Genomic DNA, 23281 nt, shown 5'->3' with positions numbered 1-23281 from the left:
ATATATTATATCCATTTGTATAGATAAGGAAGTTGAAACTCAAAAAAATTAAAGAAATTTGCAAAGTCATTCAGTTAGGTAGTGGATCTATAAAAATAATACTGTCATTTATTAAGCACTTACCATGTGTCAGGCATAGTTTTAAGCATTTCATTTTTATTAACGTATATAAAATCACCACAAAAACTCTGTGGTAGGTAGTGTTGTTAGGCCTATTTTACAGGGGGAACTCAGGCACAGAACACTGGAAACTTGCTCAAGGTCACCGAGTTAGTAGGTCGTAGAAACTTTGACTCCAAAGCTCTCTCCATAATCAGGTGCACTAGAGAGAAATGGAAGCAGGTACTTATTGTCCAAGTAGGAGATAGGCAGGACTGAAATAAGGATTGAGAGGAAAAGAGAGATGTAAGAAGCACTTCTGATGCTCTCTGGATCATCCATCTGGATGGCAGGAGGGGGAGGGATCAGGGGAAGGGGAAGCTGAAGATAATCTGCATTTTCTTGCTTGCCTGGGGAACTGAGGGGATGGTGACGTCATTAACTAAGACCTTGAATAAAGATAAACTGGCACTGCCTTTATGTTCTGTGTTACAGAGCTGGTGTTTAGCTGTTTCTGTAGCTTAACTGTGAAACATAAGAGGAATAATCAAGAATCATGTGTCCTCATCTTCTACATCAAACTTACTGATTGATAGTTTATAAGAAAGACTCTCAATGGAACTTGGAACATTGCCTGCCTGATTTCCCATCTGTAGGGCAGTGAGGTACTAAATATCTATGTAGCTTTAGGATAGCAAGAAATATAACTGTATACTTGATTAACTCCTTATTTGAGAATTAGTTACTGGAACCCACTATGTGTTGGCTGTGAAGGACGTAATGGTAAAGAAGATAGACCCAGTCACTGCCTTCAGGGAACTTATACTCAGGTAAAGAAGATAGGCAATAAATAAGGAATCAAAAAAATTAGACAGCAAAAAGTGCTGCAAAGAAGATAAAAAGAGTACTATGCTGGGATGCAATGGTGCAGGGTCCAAGTGACAGTGAGTCTTGTAAGACAAAGACTATGTTTGACTTTAAATTTCAGGCATGATGGGAAGAAATTGATGAGTTTGGAGCAATGTAGTAACTGCTATGTTATGCATTTTTTGTTGCTCACTCTGAATGTTACTACATTCTGGGCAAGATTATGGGAAGAAGAGTGGAAACAGAGAGGCTGGTTTAGGAGGGCCAGAGACAAAGGGTGATGGTGGCTTAAATAAACTTGCAGTGGAGGCAAAGGAAAGTGGGTATAAATTGAAATATATTTTGGGAGAAGCTAGCAGAATTGATGGAGAGGAAAAGGGAAATCAAAGATGACCCCTAGGTTTCTAGTTTGAACAACTGAATGAAGAGTGCTATCATTTACCAATATCATGGCAACTGGAGAAGGAACAAGGTTTGAAGGAAAATGATAATCAGATACATGTATATATATCCGTGTGAAAGCATAGTACCAAAGTTTAACAAAGAGTGCTCTGGACTGGATATTTAAGTGCCTGATTTTTGTCACCACTTAGAGCAATAACTTATCTACATCTTGTTTTTTCCCATCTACATGGAAATAATCATATCTGTCTTTACCGCTTCTGAGGGATGCTGAGAAGATAGATGAGATAATATATATGAAAGTCCTTTGAAGTCTTGGGAGGATAAGAACTCTGTAAACACAAGCTATCATTATTATGTCACAGGGTTTTATGTTTTTCATGGTTCTACTCAAAGTCACAGGGATCTTAGGCACAACATGCTTACATTCTTTCCTTCATGTTCAGTTCCCAGACATGAAAAGATGAACATGCTTCTCTTCCCCAACTGCTCCTTTCCCTATAGTATTGACAGGACTTTGCAATTACTAGCATTATACCAAACTTATTTATTTATTCGAGACAGAGTCTTGCTTTGTCACCCAGGCTGGAGTGCAGTGGCGCAATCTCGGCTCACTGCAACCTCCACCTCCCAGGTTCAAGCAATTCTCCTGCCTCAGCCTCCCAAGTAGCTGCGATTACAGGTGCCTGCCACCATGCTTGGCTAATTTTTTTTTTTTTTTTTTTTGTATTCTTACTAGAGACAGGTTTTCACCATGTTGGCCAGGCTGGTCTTGAACTCCTGACCTCAGGTGATCCACCTGCCTCGGCCTCCCAAAGTGCTGGGATTACAGGTGTGAGCGACCGTGCCTGGCCTGTCCCAAACTTTTTTAAGACCCTAAGAAGAAAGGACTTCGCCCAGAATAACTGCCTGGGTGATTCTTGGCAGATTATGATAATGATGCTATCTGACTTTAATAGAGATATACAGATTGCAAAGAACCAGCATGTTGTCTCATCTAGTCATCCCACAACACTCTGAGAAACAGATTTTTTTTTCACCATTTGACAGAAAATAGCTCAGGAGGTTAAAGTAACTTGCCTAAAACTTCACTTTACAGCTGGAGTAACTAAAGCTAGTAAAAGTGTTGTGTTCTAAAAACTATAGAACATGCACCAGGGGCATTCAAAGTACTCCGGCCACATCCCAGATAATATTCATGAGATGTATGCCAGATTCTTTGACCACTGCAGTCTTGGGACACATTGTCTTCAGTTCTTTGAAAATGGGTGTGGCCAGGCGCCATGGCTCACGCCTGTAATCCCAGCACTTTGGGAGGCTGAGGTGGGCAGATCACCTGAGGTCAGGAGTTTGAGACCAGCCTGACCAACATAGAGAAACTCCGTCTCTACTAAAAATACAAAATTAGCCGGGTGTGGTGGGTGCCAGCCTGGGCAATAAGAGTGAAACTCCTTCTGAAAAAAAAAAAAAAGAAAAGAAAATGGGTGTGACTATTGATTTTCTTTTGCCGGGAGTTTCAAGAGCTGCACCATTCTACCTATGACCTTGTGTGCTGCTCTCTAAAAATACACATGAAACCAAAATAAGAACACAACAAAAATTGTCCCTTGCTTTCGAGTAATTACATGATTAAGTTTCTTCTTTCCCTTGGGAAGAGACACACTGCTTTGCTTTGCCTAGGGTGGGGATATGACGGTCCTGTGCAAAAGACAGGGCCTTGGAATGGTGGAAAGAGTACTGGACTTGGAATCCAGAGAGCTGGGACTGAGTCTTGGTTCAACATTACCTACTGTGTGACCACGGGAAAGTTAACCTATTTGAGCTTCAGTTTTAATAACTGCAAATAATCCTTATCTGTTTATTGACTGTAATCTTCTGGTCAGTCTCATCTTCATCTATCTGCACAGTTCCACATGCAGAACTAAGTAGTAACTTTCAGTTTGCAAACTGGACTAGGAATTCTCCATTCCGTTCATTCCTTCCGTCGTCTTTCTCAGCTCAAATGCCCATGTATTTGCTCACTTCTAATGGAAGGGGAAGTGGGCTATTATTTTTGGTGTTCATACATTATGACTCTCAGCGTATGAATCTATTTAGAACAAGGCTGAGAAAAGATGACATAGAGGGTTGCTGTGAGAATTGAACTGATGCATGAAAAATGTTCAGCACAGTGCCTGATTTACAGTGAGTGATCATTGTTAGCTGTTATAATTTTTTCAGGCTTATGTGATCCTTATGTCTTGAAATGGTTTAGCTGTGGCCCTAGCTGGAGACTAGAGGATAAACTGAGACTCCTCATCAAATCATAAACGTAGTTGGTGGCCGGGCAGAGATTTCTTGCATCATCTGTTGTAACCCTTTCTTCTTATAACCACCTAGTTTCTGCCCACCTTTGAGGAAGGGTATTTGGGATAACTTTTTGTAAACTGATGGTAAATGCAAATACAACAATGTCAACTTTAGATCAATGACAAAATTTTAACTTGCTTCTCCACTGAATCGAGACTGAAAAACATCACAACCTTTGGACAAGATGTTTTTCAAAACTCCACTTCGGTTTACAGGTGTGTGCTTGGGGCAACCAAAACAAAGATTACTGCGATGAGGATGGCAGCCGCCCAGTCTCAGATAAAAGAGGCGCCTCTCAGCGTGCTTTGCGGTGCCAGCCCATCTGAGGTCAGACTCAATTCTCCCCACTTAGGGCAGGGATAACAGAGCCCCCGAGGCTGGGTTGGAAGCCCATACTACCGTTTTCCTAGCCTTGGGCTTTGGGGTCAGCGGTCCTCCAGGCTTGATCCGGTTTGGGTCCTGGGGTGACTGATGGCTGGGTGCGGACAGGTGGCCGCGGCACTGTCCCCATCGATTCACCACGCCGCTCTCGGCCCTAAGGGGCAACACTTCGCTCCGACTCTACCACGTAAGTGTCCGGGGTGGGCAACCAGACGCAAAGCGCAGCGGGATCGGTTCCCGCCAGGGCTGCTCCCGCCGCCTCCGCGGACCCAGCCCCTCCCGCGCCGCGACTCGCCCAGCCTGGGGAGGAAGGGTCCGTCCAGGGCGCCCAGCCCCGCCGTGGGGAGGAGGACGCGGCGGGACGCTGCACCGGGGCTTCTTCCTGCTTCCCCCAGCCTCCACTCCCGCCGCCTCCCCCTCCGGTGGCTCCATTTTTCAGGCGCGTTCTCCTCAGGGAGAAGGCGTCCGTTCCCGAGCCCTCCCCTCGTTGTCCCCCGGGGGCCCCACTCCCCAGCCTCTAGGCTCTTGCAGCGCCCCCTCAGGCCGCCGCCCCAATCCCGCCCCCGGGCTCCGGCGGGGTACTGGGCACAGGTCACCTCAGCGCGGGAGGCCGGCGCGGCGGCGGGCGGCTCCGAGAGGTGCCGCGCCCGCTCCCGGGGAAGGCGCTGTGGCGCGGGGCCGCCCCCTTGCGCCCCGGGCGCCGGCTGCGGCCCGGCCTCCTCTTCCTCTTCCTCCGCCCTCCTTGGCTGGGAAAGTGGGAGGCGGCGGCGGCGTGGTGTGTGTGCGCGCGTGAGGGGGGCAGCAGAGAGGAGTCTCCCGGTGCCGCCGCGGCGTCAGAGACACTGCGAGCGGCGAGCGCGGTGGGGCCGCATCTGCATCAGCCGCCGCCGCCGCTGCGGGGCCGCGAACAAAGAGGAGGAGCCGAGGCGCGAGGTAGGGCGCGCGGCTGGCGCGGGGCCGGCGGGGACCCAGCGTCGGCGGACCCCTAGCCGCGGAGAAGGCGGTGGTCTCGGCATTCCCCCATCCCCGCCCTGGGTCGGTCTCTCCCTCCTCTCGCCCTCGGGTCCCCGTGGGCCGGGAATCAGGACCTGCGGAAGCGGAGCAGCCCGCGGCCTCTGCCTTCTCCGCAGGAAGCTGCCAGGGCTCCTTGCCGCGGTCTCCCCGGGCGCAGCCCAGCACCCCCTGCTTCCCGGATGGCGCGGTCTCTCTGGGGACTGTCGCCTTATCTCGGCTGGGCTAGAAAGCTGCTTCTGCGTGGCACTCTGTGGGGCTGAGTTTCGCAACTTAAGCCTGCGCATTTATTTTTAAGTCCTTGAAAACTTCCCGCAGTCGTGTAGGGGGATTTGTGTCCCCGGCCTGACCTAAAGGGAGGCGGAGATGAGGGAGGCTGTAGAGTGAGATCCCCAGGCCGGGACCGGCTCCTGCCGGGTGCCGCCGACACCTGGCCCCGGGGTGTGTCTGCGGCGAGCGGCCGCCGCGCCTCCCTGCGGGCTCGGGAGTACCTGTGCTCGGCGCCGTGGGAGCGGGGGCGCAGCCCTGGCGCCCCCCCGCTCCGACTTTGTCAAGAACAGCTGTTGATGTTCCCAGCCAAATCTTTTTACCCCCTTTCTCTTGGGCATTCACATTTACATTTATTTTGGCGGTGGGGGGAGAGCGGCGCAGTAAGTGGCTTGCTTTTTCCTGAATGGCCTCATTTTCATATGCCCACAGTTTCCAGTCCAACATTCCGTTGTCGAATTCTTTTGGTGATAATTTTGCCAGCTTTTCTGAATGGGATTAGGACAGGCCGTTCAGAAATGTGTTTCAGAGTTTATCAACTACTGCCCTGAAGGGCGCTTTTCTGTTTCAGCTGCTTTCAAGCAAATCTGTGTCTTTTAGAATTGTCAACCTTCAGCTCTTTTTGGTTGGGCAAGATTAAACAGTTCTATTTTTAAGAACAGCGAAGAAACATATGTATTTAATATTGGGATCATTTACCACGAGCGATCACATGAGGCATGGTTTCTTAAACGCTAAAGTGGCTTAATAAAGGGAATTTAGTTGGATTTAAAAGTAAATTTCAGGTAGAGGAAACTTTCAATGGCCTCTGTCAGCTTCTCCTATGAGTTGAAGACTTTATTAAAGGCAGCTGATATCACTTTCAGAGCTTAAGAAATTATGTTCCTTATTGCACTTCATAAATCCTTCTGCGGGAATTATGTATAATACTCTGTCTTGTTTTTGCCCAGTGAATCCCTAGATATCTTTAGGGGTTAATTTTGCGTTGTTTAGAAAGCCTGTTTTGTTTTCAGTTGTTGACTTTGGAGTTTAGGAACCCACATTCCAAAGCAAAGCTACACTATTCAGACAGGGAATAGTGTACTTTTGGGTACTTTTTGATTCTTGGCTCCTTTGTGAACTTTTTCCCTAGATAACAACACTCATGTTCTCTTTTCCCCTTTTTCCCCGTGACTCTAGAGCAAAGTCTGAAATGGATGTTACATGAGTCATTTTAAGGGATGCACACAACTATGAACATTTCTGAAGCTTTTTTCTCAGTAAAGTAGATAAAGATGGATGAATCAGCCTTGTTGGATCTTTTGGAGTGTCCTGTGTGTCTAGAGCGCCTTGATGCTTCTGCGAAGGTCTTGCCTTGCCAGCATACGTTTTGCAAGCGATGTTTGCTGGGGATCGTAGGTTCTCGAAATGAACTCAGATGTCCCGAGTGCAGGACTCTCGTTGGCTCGGGTGTCGAGGAGCTTCCCAGTAACATCTTGCTGGTCAGACTTCTGGATGGCATCAAACAGAGGCCTTGGAAACCTGGTCCTGGTGGGGGAAGTGGGACCAACTGCACAAATGCATTAAGGTCTCAGAGCAGCACTGTGGCTAATTGTAGCTCAAAAGATCTGCAGAGCTCCCAGGGTGGACAGCAGCCTCGGGTGCAAGCCTGGAGCCCCCCAGTGAGGGTAAGTAGCCTACAGAGGTAGTTTGGTGAATAAAGGTGGTGATGTCCACATTTTTTCTTTATTCTTTAGCTTGGTGTTTTCGAAGTCAACTCATTGCTTAGGAAACCACACATACTGAAACAGATAGATTATACCTCTGAATATTTTTTTCCCCCATCTTGGAATGAGATTGGATATAAATAATAAATTTTACTGTTTTGAAAATTATCTCTAGATAGTCTCTGTTATCTTTTAAGATAAATTTTGGGCAACAAGTAGCAATTAGTGAATGAAATCTAAACCAGCTTTTGTTGCTGTGCCCATTTTAAAATGGAAATTTGGTATTTTATCATTTTGATGGGGCTGAGAGTCATAATTACATGTATGTAGTACATATGTAGTATATATGTTATAAATATGTGTGTGGGTAAATCATAAATAGGAAATCAAGCCTTAATTTTTATGTTGCTTAGAATCATTCTGTTCGTTTTATGAATACACAGCACAGAATTTACTCGTTGGTGGAATTCTTAACAAATCATGGCTACAGGTAGCAGAGTTTCGTTGCTGTAGCAACAAAATGTCACTTAGGACTACACTAAAACATCTAGCTTTATGTTGGGCTTTATAGTGAATGAAATGAAGTATTTCCATCAAAATGATTTTTCTTGGGATTTGAGTTTGGGCTGAAATAATTTTAGATGAAGCTAATTATTTGGACAGCTACCACAACTGTCACACAAAATTTCTGTATTTATTAGAAATATATATAAATAATCTATATTTATTAGAAATATAGGAATTTCTAATAAATATAAATTATGTTGCAGGTGATGGATACCTGATAAAATGTGCTTTCTCATTTTTGCAAAAATAAAAAGTAGTCAAGAGCATCAGTAATTAAAACAACTTCATTTTTGTAAGAAGAAGGAATTCTAAATTATTGGCCTAACTGGTAAAATCTGCTTTTAAAGAACAATTAATCTAGATGAGAATATTTTTTTCAAATGTCCTCAGTAAGCACTCAAAAGTGACATCTTTCATTTAGTACAGGAACTGCCCATTGGGATGGCATTAGATCCCATAATTCACAGATGTGGATACCAGGCAGTTTTAACAGAATAGTTTTACTACTTCTTTCTCAGGCTCATCTTTTGTAAATGATAGGAAGTATTTAAGTATATAGACCATTTTAATCACTAGAAAACCTGATCAGAAAACAGTTCATCATTAAGGCTGTCAGGTTTCTTTTGACATATTTATTTATTTAAAGATAGTGAGAACTTTGGGATAGGGAGGTTTTCTTTTCCTTATTTGGAGCCCACATGTTGTGAAACTGATCTGCTTACAGTGCTTTTCTTAGATTTCCTTTATTTTATGGAGTTTACTTATTTGGACTCGAATATTTTAATCCCAGAAGCAGTGATCAAGTTGGTAATTTCTGAGACACCTGATGTAGGTCTGTTTAGCTTAATAAAGGTGTAGATTTGCATCTTTGGAAAGGTTTTGTTTCCCTGTTAATTAGACTAGGGAAGGCATGGCTTCCTGGAATACTGTATCTTAGTTGTTGACCCTGCCTTACCTGTTGTGAGGAATGCATTGAATGTTTGTTCACTGATAAAGAGGAATTTAAGGAGAGGCTCAAACACTCAACTTAATGTCTTTTGAATTTTAAGTTTTCTTGTTAACTTGGAAATTGACTATGTAATTCTCATTTATCTGAACTGCTAAGTTCCCAAAATTGAACTTATTAGGTAAATTATTTGGAGATTTTGATCATGTTAGTATTATTTTTCTGGTTTATATGCTTTTCCTAATTTACTTCATGTTTATTCTTTAGCATGAGAAAAATTACTTGCCAAGAAACTCAACTAAACTTGAGCCTTATAACTGGGATAAAATAGTTGAGGTGGATGGAACAGGAAATATGTCTGTTACTTTGCTAGGGGAGGATGGAGGACAAAAACAAACCTATTCAGTAGTCTGAGTTGATGCAATTGATGCAATACTTAGAAAAAGAACAGCCTTTTTTCTAGTTTAAAATAGTTTTTCGAGCCAGGTACTGTGGCACTCACCTCTAGCCCCTAGCTACTTGCATCTGTAGTCCTAGCTACTCCAGAGGCTGGGGCGGGAGGATCACTTGAGCCCAGGAGTTCAAGTCTAGCTTAGACAACATAGCAAGACCCCTCCCTCTGTTACCCCTCCCCCATCCCCTGCCCCCCCCCCCCCACTTTTTTTAACAAAAGGTTTCTCAATAAGTTACTAGTACCTTTTGCTTTCAAATATTCAGAACAGTCAGGGCCATACATGTAGTTCAAACACCTGAAAGATCAATACATTTCCAGAAAAGACTCCTTTTAAGAGTAAGAATTCTGTAACATGAAGCCACATGGATATTGTAAGGCACTTCTTTGGACACTTCCCTTAGGTGAGTGACTGTAATAAATCCCAAATGTGCATCCGCCTCCCTTAAGTGTTCTGACACAACCAAGCGGTGCAGTGAGCCTGTTTCCATATGTTGTGCAAAGCTGAAAGTGATAACGTGGAATGTTGCTTCAGTTTATTAGTTATGCTCTGTTCGGTTAGGCTGTGACCATGTGGCTTCCTCATGCATTTAGCCAAAGTATATTGAATGTTATCAACAGATTTGAACATTTCCATTGTGTGACGCACATCTTGTTCCCAAAATTTTAGTGTTTCCTGCCTAATTTGAAGGAGAAAAGGAGAGTGTGGGATTGGAATCACCATGGGAATCCGTCAGTTTTTTACCTCTAAGTAAAGAATTCCTGTTGGTTTTAGGCCAAAGTAAAGCAGTGGAATGAGCCATAGGGAGAGGGACACTACTGATACCTGTCAATGGCCTAAGCAATGTAGCCGCAGAAGTTAAAATGCATATATATAAATTAGATAAAGGAAAGCGTGGTTTTTAAGTAGTTCCTATAGAATTTAGACCTAATTGCTTCTGCTTTCTATGCACAGTTCCAGTGATTTAAGGAATCATTAAGTAATGATATCTAAACAGACACATGCATAGATATTAACTTCTCTTTAATATTCTCTTAAGCTGGCCAGGTGTGGTAGCTCACGCCTATAATCCCAACAGTTTGAGAGGCCAAGGAGGTGGGTGGATCACTTGAGGTCAGGAGTTCCAGACCACGGTGGCCAACATGGTGAAACCCCATCTCTACTAAAAATACAAAATTAGCCGGGTGTGGTGGCGCATGCCTATAACCCCAGCTACTGGGGAGGCCGAGGCTGGAGAATCGCTTGAACTCAGGAGGCAGAGGTTACAGTGAGTCGAGATCACACCCTTGCACTCCAGTCTGGCCAAAAAGAGCGAAACTCCATTTCAAAAAAAAAAAAAAAATTCTTTTAAGTTCTCTTAGTATCTCTTAACATTAAGTTCTCTTAATATCTGTGCATGTTTCTGTTTAGATATCATTACTTAATGATTTCATGATGCCTCTACTTCACAGCAAATTTATTCATCCAAAAAGTAGATCACATGAGACCCCCTGATTTATACTAATTTATACTTAGTTTATTCGTTGCTTTATTTAATAAATACTTCTTAAGCACTCATTAGGTGCCAGGCACTACACTAGCTGCTGGATAGGTAATGGTAGACACACCATTCTTAGCTTTTGAATGTGTAGTCCATCTTGTGGGAGAGACACATTAGGTTTTGAATGTATAGTCCATCTTGTGGGAGAGACACATTAATAAAATAATAAAAATGCAGGCATGTAATTAAGTAAGTTCTAAGACACAAAGCCAGGGGAGAGGATAGAAGAAAGACCTGCATTTAGTGTGAGGGTGAATTGTTTGTGTGATCTTCGAAAGCTTCCTGAGGAAGAGGCATCTGAGCTGAGATCTAAAGGGTGAAATGATATTAATTAGGGAATGGGGGCTGGGCAGGGAAGGAGCAGAGGGGAAGAATATTTCAAAGTCACTGACCTACACAGGAAGGGGTATGCCTCCTAGGAAGAACTGACAGAAGGTAAGTGTGAACTAGGCAAGCCACAGGGACGGTGTAAGATGAGGCTTCAAATTTGATAATGTAGAAGGCATCAAGAACTGCCCCGAGGACCACGTAGGGTGAAGGGTCAGATGAGTAGGATAGATAGGAAGTGCTCTGCGTTTGGGATAAGAAAGAGGGACCATTGGGACTGAGACGATTAGCAGGGCTGCAGAACAGATATGGGATTGGAGCTTGCGTCAAAGAATGGAGAGACCGGGAAAGAAAGGTAGGGAATTCTAGATATGAGGGAACACAGATGAAATTTATTTTCCCCTGTAAATGCTGTGTCTGCCTTCATTTCTCCATAGCACAGTCATACCTCCTTTCTCCCTCTTTCCCTACTGCTGACTGTTAGGGGCTGAATTATGTCCCCCCACATTGCTACGTTGAAGTTCTAACTCCTAGTACCTCACAATGTGGCCATATTTGGGGATAGGACCTTTAAAGAGGGGGTTAAGGTAACATGAGGTCACATGCATGGGCCCTAATCCAGTAAGACCGGTGTTCTTATAAGAAGAGCAGATGAGGATACAGACACACAGGGAAGACCATGTGAAGACACATGGAGAAGATGCCACTTACCAACCAAGGAGAGTTGCCTTCAAAGGAAGCCAACCCCACTGACACCTTGATCTTGAACTTCCAGCCTCCAAAACAGTGAGGAAATACATTTTTGTTGTTTAAGCCACCCAGTCTGTGCACTTGGATGTGGTAGCCCTAGCCGACCTGTACTCTGACTGTAGACATACTCCTAAAGGTCAGCCCCTTGAGTGGCCTCTTGGTCCACTGCCAATCCCTTCAGTCCTGGTTTCCCCAGAAACTGGCAGTGGTCCAGCCTTCTGTGTTCTGTCGTGGAATACCTTTGAGAAGTTGTTCAGCCCCTCCCTACCCCCTCAACTACCCACATTGCCTGGCATAATTTCGTAAAATATACAGGCATGTTATAAGGAAGTTGAAGTTTATGTGACAATATACCAGATGCACAGAAAGTTCTGGAGGAAATGAAGGAAACATTGAGAGGGGAAAACTACTACTTTCTTATCTCTGACAAGTTGGATTGATCTGTAGCTGGAGTCTGGAGAGAGTGCTTTCCAGGACTCAATAGTACCTAAGGCATTACTCAAGGGATAGGTAATGATGGACAAACCAGATACAGATCCTTACTTGGTGCTTTCCAGGACTAAGTAGCACCCTAGTAAGGCATTCTAGGCTTTATTCCAAGGAATGGCATTGGCAGAAAGAATTGAAGGAAGTAGTGGGAGAAAGTTAGGACAACTGAGTTGCTCCATGTTTGGTGTGGAAAGCAACTGCCAGCTGTGAACTGTGCCATGGGACATCTTTGACATCCATCTATGAACAAGCACCTGTAGTGACCTTCTTTCAGGTCCAGTTATGTTCAATAATCTATACTAGGTCAAAGATGACATTAATGCATGTTTCTTTGAAAAAGTTTACATTTGGGGGAGTTAACACACACAAGAAACAACAAATAAGGCAGCAGATAGTGAAGCATCGGGAGTGGGATAAGATATAGAATAAGTCTCTATCTATGATGGGGTTCTTTTTTGTAGTTCGTGGTCCTTGGATTAAGTGCATGGTCAAAGAATACCAAGTGTGGACCAGAGTGGTTGGGACATGCTCCCCTGGCGTGTGAGGTTCACTGCAAACACTGACTGACAAAGGAATTGTTGTCTCCGCACAGATGGGGATGAGGATGTGTATTAACTTATACCGGACCCAAGCAAGACATTTAATGTGGTGGTTTGGATGAGGGAAATGTTTCTGTGTGTTTCAGAGTGATTGAATTGAAACGGAAAAGGTGGGTTTTGTTTGCTGGCTTGTTTGTTTTGGCTAAACCATGTTTGTTGCATTCTTGACCTCTTATTTTATCCATCCTTGATCCTTACTCCAGGCTTCATGTCTGCCCCATCCCTGACCTTTACTTCATTCCTGAGCTAGGCTTGATGGTGAGGCTCAGAGATGAGATCTTGAACGGGGTAGAAGGCAGGTATGGGAAAGGGGGTCTGTGGTGCATACTAATTGATAATTTTTTTAAAAAAGTAATGATTCTTTTTTATATCACATAAAGTGTCATGTAACCATAATCATGTAAACCTCACAACAGCTTTCTGGGGTCAAGTGTTATTTTATTTATTTATTTTTTTGAGATGGAGTCTCACTCTGCAACCAGGCTCACTGCAACCTCCGCCTCCTGGGTTCAAGCCATTCTCCCACCTCAGCCTCTCAAGTAGCTGGGATTACAGGCGCCTACCACCATGCCTGGCTAATTTTTGTACTTTTGGTAGAGGTGGGGTTTCGCCATGTTGGCCAGGCTGGTCTCCAACTCCTGACCTCAAGTGATCCACCCACTTTAGCCTCCCAAAGTGCTGGGATTACAGGCGTGAGCCGCGGCACCCAGCCTAAGTGTTATCATTTTAAAAGTGAAAAAGAATGTAGATTTCAAAATGTATGTAAAAGCATTCTGGTTGTAAGAAAAATTCAACAATATAGAAGAATATGTTATTAAGTGTGTATATACTTGCAGATCTTTTCATATGTATTTATATGTGTATGCATATAGTTTATTTTTTGTAGAACTAGAATTTCATGCTCTGGATATTCAATGATTTGCTAATTCATTTACTATATCTATGAAATCTTTTCATGTTTAAGCACATAGACCTACTCCAGTTTTTGAAAAAACTCTTTATTGATGTATAATATACATATAGAAAAGTGTACTAATTATGTGTACCATTCATTGAATTTTTCATAGTATTTTTCTCACAGTATTTTTACTCATAGAATTTTTCTTCATAGTATTTTTCTCATAGCATTTTTCTTTCTGTTTAAAAAATACTCAGTGTAAGAAAAATACTATGAGTAGTCTATTTTAAAAATTTAAAATAATACGTGCTCATGGTAAGAAATGTAGTAGTAGAAGACGATGTAAAAGAGAAAATCAAGGTTTCCAATATCTCTGCTCCTCTGTTCCTAATCTCTAGGGGTAACCACTGTCACGAGGTTTTTTTGTGTTTTCTTTCAGACAAAAAATTGAACAGAAATGGAATCACATTGTATATGCAGTTCTGCAATTTGAGGTTTTTAATTTAATGATAAAAGTTGGATAGCTTCCATATCTACTCACATTGATCTATAAGAAGCTATTATGTGTTCTTTTTTTTTTTGAGACGGTCTCACTCCTGCCCAGGTTGGAGTGCAGTTGGTGTGTTTACGGCTCACTATACATTATTATTTATTATTCTTATTTCATGGATGCAGGAGGGGTGGCTGAAAGACTTTAAATAACTCCTTTACAATGACAGTAGACCAGGAAAGCAGACTCTCCTTAGCTTGATGTACGGGGAAGAGTGTGGTTTGGAGGTCAGAAGTGGTGGCCTCTGGTTCCAACACTGCCATGGGCTGGCTGTGGGATTTCTCTGGGCTTCATTTCTTCAGCTCAAAGATGCGGAGCCATAGGTACCTAAGCTCCATGCAGAGTAGTTGTGGGAATGAGGGTGGTGAGGGGGCTGAGTTTGGTTCATCTTTGACTTCTCAGAGCCCTTTGTAGTGTCTGGCACAGAGTACACACTCACAAGAGGTTTGTTGAATAAATGAGTGAATAAGTGAGTGAAGTGAGTACCAACCTCTCTAGGGATCCTTAGCTGTATATTTAATTTCATTTCTATTTGGGATGATGAAAATCAAAGTTACTGAAAAGATACAGAAAAGATTATAAAGTGGATGTAGTGTTTGGCTGTAGAGCTACATAAAATACAGACATGAACTCAGTTATGTTGGTTTCTTGTGTGTGAAAAGTAGCCTGATGCAGATCTCTTTGGCAACCCCGATCCCCTACCTGTCCCAGTTTCCTTCATTTATTATCACTATTGCTCCAGTCCTTATTTATTTATTTATATTTCTCTTTTGGGTGACTGAAAGAGAGAAATTATTCTGTTATTGCTGGCTGGGCAGGGAAAAGGAAAATCCGAGGGAAAGGGAGGAAAGAGATAAAATCTAGTTTTGTTTTAGCTGGAGGTCCGTCTTGTTCTTGAGGTTCTTTGAAAAGTTCCACCTCTGCCCTGGCTCTCTGGCTTTAGCACTTCATCCCTGGCTTTTGCATCAGCTGCTATAGAACCTGTGTCGTGTGTTAACTTCTCTGCCTTGCAGCTCCTTGCACTGCCCTGGCCTGCAACTGTGGTCTGTTCTTTCCAAGTGGCTAAAAGAGGCGCAGTGGGGAGACGGTAGAACAGACAGGGGGAGCAGGAAAGCATTCCTTCTCCATTGCCTTCCTGAAACTGCTTCTCTGGGTTGTCTTCTCAGAATGCTTTGTTTTGCCCCATAATTAGTCTCTGGTCTCAGAAAAGCGAAAGAATAGAATCAGAGGCTCAAAAAAGGCATGTGAGTAGGGGCAGTATGTCAGTTCAAGCCCCTGACTATTTTTCTGTTGCCTGTGGTCTTTTCTCAGCATTCCACGAGCCCCCAGCTCTCCTTTGCACACCTCCATTACTTAACTCACTCTGTTGGGAAGAATGCCTGCCTTTTTCCACTCTGGTCAGACGCTCACTCCATTTATTAATCTATCCCCTCTCTAGTATATTGCTTAATGTAGTTTAAGCAAACCCAAGACAATATGTAAAAAGACTTTAAAAATTTAAGGTCAAAAGGCAAATGACTTTGTAGTTCATGCTGTGGCAGGATTCTTCCTAAGGATCCACAATCCTGTAGCAACCTAGCACAAATATTATAGTGAGATGTACTTGTGATAGAAATACTACACATAGCGACATAGTATGGATAGTGAGGAACTCAGATAGCAGGCAAGCCTCATTTACATAGCAACATAGTATAGTGAGGTGTACGTATGATGGAAATATTATGTGTGGAGGCTGCCTTGCTGGTAAGGCTCCCTCATTTAGAAACTTCAACTCCCTCACCCTCCCAAAGCTTTTATTATAAAGAGTACATGTATCTTCTGCTCTTTTACAAATTTTAATTTTTAGTTTCTTCTGAAGGTAGTAACCTTAAAAAGAAAAATTCAGAGCCCCAGGCACCCTTTTTCATGGCTCTGCAATCCTTTTGTCGCGTATATGTCTGCCAATGCCTAGTCAAGAGGATGGTAGCAGTTGCTTCATGAGTGGTGACATATGGGTGGCTGTAAACACAGCCATTTTAAAGATAGATGTGTGAGTGGGCTCTTTCGGGGTAGCTGGGAAGGGAATGGAGGTGCCATTTCAGATGGCTGACAGAGCAGTTAAATAGTAGATTATTTGTGTTGTGAAACATGAAAAAAGTGAGCAGTAGGAGGATGTGCAAATGAATTTTTAAGTTACATAGTGCAGAAAGGCAAGGGCTGTCAATGTTGAACGTTTTTCTGTTAGCCTAAGGAAATAAATTCCTTAAGGATTAAGGAAATTATTATTATTATTATTATTTTGCCAGAAAAAATCCTTTTGAAACACTATAGTTTCCCTGCTTATCAATTCAGGAATGAATGAACAGGAGTGAATTTTCATTATTTTAATATGTAATGAGTGGTCCCAGGCAATGAACATTTATACAGAAAGCAAGCTAAAGTTAGCTATAGGATGCTTCATATCTAGTTTTAATTTATGTGAAGTACCCCCAAAATAATACAGTAGCAATGTAAGTAAGAGTGGCAGTGTGGGATACAAATATCCCTAGCATTTGTATAAGGTTCCTGGAAACGTGAGCAGTAATGTTGAAAAGCTGAACATTAGATATGTTATAAGGAGATTCAATTCTTGTAGAGCTAAAAAATATTCTTACATTCCTAATTATATAACTGCTTAGTTTTTAAATATCCTTAAAAAACTTTAAAAGTTTTTAAAAACATTAAACACATAGAATAAACATTATATAATAAAACTAGATTTCAAACCTTAAGTTTTCATTTGCCCACCTTATCCAGAGTGACATTTAGTTTACTAATCTCTATTATTTCAGTTTTTTCCAAAATCTTTGAACAGTTTTTTCCCCATTATTGAACTTGTGTTTTATGCACAGTGATGAATTATTTTTCAGCATTTCATATGCTTTTTTTCTGCCACAGTTGAAGTCTATGAGGCTAAATATTTTTGCCATTTTTGGTAGATCTTATTATTTTCGTTCCTGTCTTAACTGTACTATAGTAGCACTTTTATTTTTCTTTTCTCTACTCATTTTTGTAAAACAAGTCTGAAATATTAAGAAGACACTGGAAGTGTTAACACTGTTGTACAAAGCCTGGGATGTTGCTGAAGCTGAAGTGTTGGTTAAAGGCCCCAAAGTGTGACAGCTTGAAATGTTTACATAGCAGCTGTTCCAAGAAAGTTCAAATCTGGCAGCAGAAAAGTATTGGGTCTCCATATATGAAGCGTGAAAATATATGATGTATGGAAGCTGAGAATCACCTATATGGTGGAAAGAGTGAGGAGACCTACTTTCTAGTCCTGGCTATGTGATTTGAGGCCAGTGTTTTCTCTTCTGTAGGACATAGTTTTCTCTTTTATAAAATGAGGCTTTTCTGATATCTGAGTTCTTTTGTAGCCCTGAAATTTAAAAAATAATTACCCTAGCAAAAGCCAACTTTGATATTGAACATTTAGAACAAACTCAGATTGGCACCTGGATATGATCTTGGTGCATTGAGGTGACATGTGGCTCTCACATTTGCCCATTGACACCAGTAATCTGCCTTTAATGTTCCCTTAGAAGCCCACACCGGGCCTGCCACAGGAGCCTTCAGATGAACTGTTAGATTTAGAAGTGAGGTAGAGCAGAAGAGCAAGGACAGTTTAGGGAGCCCGACTTTGGATTAAGCTCTAAATGGGGCTGATTTGCTTGCTAGATCTCATCTGCTAGAATTATCCACCTCTGTTCTGCCAGATTATTATCTTCATCTAAAGATGTTACACTGCTTGAAATTCCAATAATTAGAGATTATCTGCATATTAAAATGTCCTGCACTTTAGAACCATATTTAGAATTACCTAACCATATTTCTTTTCTCAGTTGTTACTGACGTGAGAACCCCTACTTTGATGGATAGGGCATTTATTATGCTGAAAGAGCAGGGAGGCAGGTAACTGAGCTTCTTTGAGGTCAGGCAAGCCTGGATGGGGGAAGCTGTAGTGAATGGTTTAGGCAGAGTGACCATGTAGTTTATCCTCTACCTTGGGACATTTTTGAGAGTGAAAAGGATGTTGTTGATAATTTTGCAGAGTCAACAAGAGTAAGTCAGGACTGTCTGGGGTGAACAGGGCCATAAGTTTATCCTAGCTGAGAGCAGTGTGAATGAGCACAGGATATAGAAAACAGGATTCATTAAGCACAGGGGAGATGCCAGAGAATACAGAACTTTTCAAAAGTGTTCAGAGGAAATGCAGAGGAATTAATTTCTTCCTTTGAATGTTCCTTTTTGTGTGCTCTGAGATTCCTGCTGGACAGAAAATGTCTGGTAGTAGGAAAAGCAGGAGATTTATTATCAAGCAGAACTTCCTCTGTTCCTTGTTATCTGTGTGGCTCTTGGGCAAGTTACTTCCTTACCGAATTTCTTCATTTGTAGAATGATGAAGAGCTGCTTTCCAAGTTTGCGAGGATTACATGAGATAAGGAATCTCAAATGCCCAAGACCTAGTACATGCTTAATAAACATTAGTATCTTCAGTTTTCCCTTTCTAGAAATTAGAACTTTTAATACCATATCACAGTTATATTGTAAAATAAACTCCGGGGCAAGTGGATTGGCTCACATCTGTAATCCCAGTGCTTTGGGAGGCCAAGGTGGGAGGATCAGTTGTGGCCAGGAGTTTGAGACCAGCCTGAGCAACACAGTGGGACCCCCATCCCCCTTCTAATTTTTTTTTTTTTAGTTAGCTGGGCATGGTGGCATGCACCTGTAGTCCCACCTCCTCAGGAGGCTGAGGCTGGAGGATCGCTTGAGCCCAGGAGTTTGAGGCTGCAGTGAGCTGTGATCTTGTCACTGTACTCCAGCCTGGGTGACAGAATGAGACCTTGTCTCTAAAACAAAGAAAGAAGGAAAGAAACAAACAAAACAGACTATTGGTGTGTATGTAGTCTGGTAATTTAATTAATTAACACTTATATGTTAATACCATAGAACATTTTGTTCTGTTTTAAACAGCTGGCTTAAACTTCAGATACCCAAACTGTTCATAAATTAGTGACTACAGAAGATAGTTCTGGTTTTACAACTATAGTGTGACACTGGTTGAGTCAGTCAGCTTCTCTGGGCCTCATCTGTAAAAGGAAATGGTGAGCAACATTATCTATAGTATCTCTTCCTGTTCTCTTATCCTGTGATAAGATATCCAGCCAGCGGAATTCATTATAGTGTGTTAGACGTCTGTGACTGTTTTCATTGTCCCTCCCTCCCTCCTTCCCTCTATTTCTCCCTCCCTTCCTTCCTCCCTCCCTTCCTCCTTTTCTTCCTCCCTTCCTCCCTTTCTCTTTCCCTTCCTGCCTCCCTCCCTTCCTTCCTTCTCTGCCTCCTTCCCTGTGATTGGGGAAAATAATAGCTCAAGTAATTTAAAAAAATTCAATTTAGTTATTTCTTTAGCATAATACTGAAGACTTAGACTCCTAAGACTTTCTGTAATGGAACTAGATGTGCTTTGTAGTGCAGTCCTAATTTTTAAAATTTAAGGAGACCAGGCATGGTGACTCACGCCTATAGTCTCAGAACTTTGGATGGCTGAGGTGGGAGGATTGCTTGAGCCCAGGAATTTGAGATCAGCCTGGGCAACATAGCGAAACCCCATCTCTACCAAAAACAAAAAATGAGCTGGGCATGGTGGCTTGCGCCTGCTCTCTCAGCAACTTCAGAAGCTGAGGGGGGGAGGAACGCTTGAATCTGGGAGGTCGAGGCTGCAGTGAGCCATGATCACGCCACTGCACTCCAGCCTGGGCAACAGAACGAGACTCTTGACTCAAAAAGGAAAAAAAAAGTAATGTTAGGAAAGATTATTATGCCCATTATTAAAACGTGGATGTTTTAATGCGCTGTTGGATGGATGGATGGTTGGGTGGATCAGTCAATCTATCTGGACTCTGTGTGTGTGTGTGTGTGTGTGTGTATCCATGCATATGCACATGTGTGTAGTGTTTTATTCCTTTGTGGCTGATTTTTGCTTACCCTTCCCAACCTTGCCCACCCTTTCCCTCACTTCCATACCATTAAGATTATGTGGCTTAAGTAGTTATTACTGGTCAGTTTTTCCATGTTTTGGTTATTTTTTAATAGCTCATATCTAGAGCAGCTGATTTCCCTTTTAAAAAATTGTGACATATATAAACAGGTATAAACAAATGCATTTATATACTTTTCTGATGCATTTTGCAAACGCTGCAACAGTGAAGAGTCTTGCTATGCTTCAAATTTCAATGTTTATATATTTTTTAATGGAGTTTCTATTTATAGTTAAAATATTCACGTACTGATTTTATAGGGTAAGAAAGGACACTGGGTGAACATTTTATGAAAATGGTCATTTACTGTGTTTTTAGAAAGTCTCTTCAAAAGGATGTTTCAAAAGCTTGTTGATACAAACTTATTCCAGTGCCTTACTGTCTTCCTAGCCGGGAGGTTCTTTTTTTCTGTTAAAATATAAATTCCTGTCCTTGCAATGTACTCTCATTCTGCTCATCCCATCCTTAATGGAAAAGAAGTGCTCCCCTGTACCTCTTCTTCCTGACCTTGCAGGCTATAGTGCAGCCCTGACCTCCTCTCTTTTTATCTGGGCTGAATAACCAAGTTTCCTTTACATGTCCTCATAGGACCCATTTCCTAACATTTTAATCATTTTAGTCACTCTCCTTTGGGTGCTGTCCAACCCCTGCTTGCTGTGCTTGGTTCAGGTCCAGAAGAGCTCTTAGTGTGGTGACAAAGTTCTGAATGGGGCTTCGAGTTGTGGAAGGGCTGTCATGGGACCCTCCTGCTCCTTGTTTTTACATCCTCATGTTATATACCTTTAAAAATAACTCACTACGTTGCTGGTTCATGCTTTGCCTAGATGTCAGATTTTCTCTTTTCCTTAGATAAATTCAGTTTCCCCCATCTCTTGAGTGGTTAGTTTTTACTACCCTCTGGATTAAACTTGTTCCTGTAATCATTATGGTAGTGTCAGCAATTGGCTACTATCAACAGGAATTGAAAAATGCCAATCCAAAATGCAATTGCTTTAATACATATTTGTGATCAGATGGATACCTGATCTTAAACACATATATACTTTTTTTATTACATTTATTTTGAATATTCTCTGCCCCCATCTGCTATTGTTCTCTAATTAATTGGGCTTTAGTGTTGTCTCCTGTACCAAGTTATAAGGAACTTGAGATCAGGAGCTCTTTTGAATTTTATACCTCTTTTCTCTTCATGACTATGGAAAAGGTAGTAGAAGGTCAGTTCAGTAAATACTTCTTGATGGAACTGATAGATGATTACTCACATTCCAGAATTCCAAGGTCCATCAGGACACATTCACATCCTTGTTAAGTTTGAGTGTCTAACCACACATATATTTTGGCAAGCTTAATCACATTCATTTTCCCACTATTTAAGTCAGCAATGACGTAGTACTCAAAGGCTAGGTAAACCCTTATGAAACTTGACTGTAATTGGATATTGAATAACAATTCTCTTGAGAGCAGCCCTTAAAACATTTTGGTTGCACCCACCATGGTGGTCTAGAAATCATGTTTTCCTAGTTTATTAGAAAGAGTGTTCTGCTGAGTTGAGTCAAAAGCCTTATGGAAGTTAAAATATGTGATATGTTATCTGCTATCCCCCAGGCACATCATTCTGACATAGAGGAAAATGAAATTGATCTAATAGGAATTGGCTGTCCAACTGTCATGTTGATCTTTACCAAACACCTTATAATTTCTCTGCTTGCAAATCTTTTAGAATGCAAAATGTTACATGTATAATGGCTTCTTTTGATGCAGATCATCTGTATACTAAGTAATTCCAGAGGTAGGTAATCCTGTGGATGGTAGGAAGCACAGGTAATGTGGTTAGCAATAGCACTTCTACATTTTAAATCCTATAAGAGGCAACATGCACATTCAAAATTAAATTAAAATTCTTGAGAATGAAGCGGAAAGAGGGAAGAAAAGGGCAGTTAGAAGAATAAATTAGTCCCAAGGGATCCTTTCCAAGTCTCAAATCATAAGCCAGCCAGCTGTGATATGAAACATGACAAAAGCCCATGGGCTGTCTAGCTCAGAAAGCTGCAAGGCTGGATTCTCTGTGATTGTTAATGTATCAACAATTTAACTATATACATGGAAGTACCTTGAGTTATTACTTCTCTCAGGAGACTAAGCTATCTGATACCTACAAATAAGTAACACTAGGTCTACCTAACATTTCCTTATGGATTAAAAAGAATGGCAGATTTTGAGGAGCAACATGCTAGGAAGGCTTGGTAACTTTAGAAATGTGCCACGCTGTGGTTTCTAGGTATGCTATGAATGAAGAGCTTTGTGTGTAAGAAGTGGGAATTCTATGTGAATATTTATTATGTAAATTCTCATGTGTTACTAGGTTTATTTAAGTTCCTTCTTTGCGATCCAAACTTTTCCTTGAGAGGCAAGTTTATTTTTCATATTAACCTGATATGTAAATTTCTCAGTCGCCCCCATCTCCCACCCCTAGGGCTTTTTTCTCTATCCGGTTTCATGGTATCAGGTCAGTATTTGGGCAGAGGGTGTTTATCATCAACAACTAGCTAGAGTCATATTTTTGTTTAACTTCCCCTTTGCTATAATCCACCCATCCTGCCTGTTACTGTGGGTTGTTGCCAGTTTAGGATTTATTTAACATGCCTTATGTTCAGCGATATATGTTGAAATTTAGAATGTATGAAAAAAGAGCCTGTGTTTTGCTTATGAATACATCAGTCCATCAGCACGTATTTATTCCCTGTCCCTGAACTGAAGGTCATCGTTTCTTGGCAGCATTACTAGACATGCTGGGATATTAAGCCAAAAAATAGAATAGATTGGTTAAAGATAGATTGAGGCAAAAATTGATTCACAGTTTGATACTTAAAACCAACTTTCCTGGTCAGTTGACTGTTACCTGGCAATCAGGCAGAGTTGCTAATTATTGGTACCCAGGTGCCAGATGGTAGAGAGTAATTAGATCACAACTGTCTTATCTATCAGTAGCTTTAGAATGAGAATAGTAGCAATTTTCATAGCCCTTTTC

At 41.9% G+C, this 23281-nt stretch overlaps 1 protein-coding gene across 3 annotated transcripts in view; it reads left to right on the top strand.

Annotated features, from left to right (window-relative positions):
• Nucleotides 1-4842: 4842 nt before the first annotated feature.
• Nucleotides 4843-23281, top strand: part of SH3RF1 (SH3 domain containing ring finger 1) — a 175239-nt gene continuing 156800 nt past the window's right edge. For all 3 annotated transcript variants that reach the window (XM_030816315.1, XM_030816316.1, XM_030816314.1), the window contains exons 1-2: nt 4843-5031; nt 6556-7043. In XM_030816315.1, the coding sequence (XP_030672175.1) occupies nt 6651-7043 (393 nt within the window). In that variant the 5' untranslated portion in view covers nt 4843-5031; nt 6556-6650. The remainder of the gene's footprint in view (nt 5032-6555; nt 7044-23281) is intronic.

Source organism: Nomascus leucogenys, chromosome 7b (genome assembly GCF_006542625.1).
Source record: "Nomascus leucogenys isolate Asia chromosome 7b, Asia_NLE_v1, whole genome shotgun sequence".
Classification (NCBI taxonomy): Eukaryota; Metazoa; Chordata; class Mammalia; order Primates; family Hylobatidae; genus Nomascus; species Nomascus leucogenys.
This window is presented reverse-complemented; position numbering and strand designations above follow the sequence as displayed.